Below are 2,500 nucleotides of genomic sequence, written 5' to 3'. Positions count from 1 at the left end.
GAGGGAGCCCCTGTCACGCCTCCTGTCCGCCTATCGCGACCGCATCCTCGATATCTCTCATCCGTCGTGGCAGGCGCACCACTTCGCACCGCTTATTTTGCAATACACTAGGGGCAATACGTGAGTCATCCCTTTGCACACACACATACACACACTTTATGGAATGAGTTACTCATCAATATACAATGTATTGTATATTATTAAAACATGCATTACTATGCATTTATCAGTGGCACTTAAAGAGTCAACATTCTCTTCTCTGCCACCACCCTCCTTTACCGCACCTTCAGGCTCAATTCAGTCTTTCTCAGGTACCGCTCCGAAGACATGTTCTTCCCGAACGGCTCGGTCCGCATTATGCCGACCTTCCTGGAGTTCGCTCGCTATGTGGCTGACAGCCCGACCGTGTCCCTCGATCCGCACTGGAAACCCGTGTCCCTGCAGTGCGGCCTCTGCATCGTCAACTACACCGTCGTGGTGCATATGGAGTCATTCCTCCCCGACATCCGGTATATCCTCAGGTAAGTATATATATGTGTGTGTGTGTGTGTGTGTGTGTGTGTGTGTGTGTGTGTGTGTGTGTGTGTAAAAATGAAGATGGTGATGATAATAACGATAAGTGATACTGCTGCTATTAACTGCTGCTACTACTGCTACTAGTACTACTACTATTACTGCTGTTACTATTACTACTACTACTACTACCACCCTCACTACTACTATTAATAATAATGATAATGAAATTACAACAACGTAAATGATAACGATAATTTATTTCACACATAAAAAAATGTGGAAACTGTCTTTCAAATGTTTAGTATAATGACGAATAGTCGACATGATAAACAGTACTATGTGTATACTAAGTGATTTTAAGTACCCTCAAGTGTTCTTGTTATTACCATATTTGTCATCAATAGCAATATTCCGACCCTCATCCCTGCAGAGAGAGCGGCATGGAGCGCGACGTGGACGCGAGCCTGCTGGTGGTGAACGCGCACAAAGGAAAGGGCAAGACAGAGGACCTCTTAATCTCCAACTACTCCACCCTTCCGCCTGAACTCCTGAAGAAGCTCCTCCGTCTCTACTCCCAAGACTTCAGGTTTTTTGGTTACGACCCGAGGTATATTCTTGAGAAGATATATCCAGGGAGGAAAGATGTTTTAGACAGCCTTATGAGCGTCCTTTGAGCTAATCTATCCCGGAAAATAATCTTATGAATCGCGTGGCATCTGCGAAGGTGCGATATATATACATACACGTTGTAATGTATGGCCCAGATATATTTTTTGCGTTAATTATTTTTTATACCTGTAAACTTTGAACATTAATAAATAGGTACATTCTCATAATGCAAGTTTGCATGGATATACCAAATGTTATTATTATATTTACACAAGATCATGGTCTTTGATAACATGCATAAATATATGTTGATATCTGACCCTTTACCACTGACGCATAGCACAAAAGCTGCATAGAACGACAAAATAGTTCATACTAACCGGCTTCACAAACAAAAAGTTCAGCAATATGTAGCTATTACACTTGCTGCTGCTATTGCTGTTGCTGCTGCTATTACTACTACTACCACTACTGCTACTACTATTTCTATCACTATTACTATTATTTCTTTACTGCAGACTACTAATTTCTCTATGGAAATCATTATAAATGAAAAGATTCCAATGCTCCCCTTTCACCCATTCACTTCTTACTTCACCTAAAATATGGGTAATTATTTTTTTATCTCCATTCATTCAGTGAATATTCCTATTATTGTTACTTCTGCTGGTACTGCTACTACTATTACTACTACCACTACTATTACAGATACTACTACTACTACTACTACCACCATCACCATCACCACCGACACTTCAAATACTACTACTTCTGCTGCTCCTACTACTACTACACTACTACTACTCCTACTACCACCACCACCACCTCTACTAATCCTATGACTACTACTACAACGACCACCATCACTACTACTACAACCACAGTAACAACAACTACTACTACAAGTACTAAAACTTTTACTACCACTACCACTACAACAACAACTACTACTACTGCTACTACTACTACTACTACCACTACCACCACCAACACCACCTTTAGTACTACTACTACTTCCACCACTACTACCACCATCAACACACACACACATACACACACACACACACACACACACACATATATATATATATATATATGTATGTATGTATATACATACAAATTTATACAAGTACATATATATACATATATATATATATATATATATATATATATATATATATATATATGCATGTATGTATGAATGTATCCTTCTATCTATATGTGCGTGTGTGTAGATTTGTGCCCTTGTTTATTTTCTTCAGAGTATGAAACACCTGATAAGCAATTGGAAATCACAAAAAAGAATAAAAAGGCGATTTAGCAATTCATATATGTAAATATATCGATATATCGATGTTTTCTATACATTCTGAGG

General features: G+C 39.0%; 1 protein-coding gene across 1 annotated transcript in view; it reads left to right on the top strand.

The window, feature by feature from the left end:
• LOC125026022 (carbohydrate sulfotransferase 14-like) overlaps window positions 1–1,351 on the top strand; it is a 24,652-nt gene extending 23,301 nt beyond the window's left edge. The window contains exons 6-8 of the mRNA XM_047614399.1: window positions 1–120; window positions 312–521; window positions 947–1,351. The exon at window positions 1–120 is cut by the window's left edge and continues 81 nt beyond it. Coding sequence (XP_047470355.1) covers window positions 1–120; window positions 312–521; window positions 947–1,190 — 574 coding nt within the window. The 3' untranslated portion in view covers window positions 1,191–1,351. The remainder of the gene's footprint in view (window positions 121–311; window positions 522–946) is intronic.
• The last annotated feature ends 1,149 nt before the right edge of the window (window positions 1,352–2,500 follow it).

This window comes from Penaeus chinensis, chromosome 5, assembly GCF_019202785.1.
Source record: "Penaeus chinensis breed Huanghai No. 1 chromosome 5, ASM1920278v2, whole genome shotgun sequence".
In the NCBI taxonomy this organism is placed as follows: Eukaryota; Metazoa; Arthropoda; class Malacostraca; order Decapoda; family Penaeidae; genus Penaeus; species Penaeus chinensis.
This window is presented reverse-complemented; position numbering and strand designations above follow the sequence as displayed.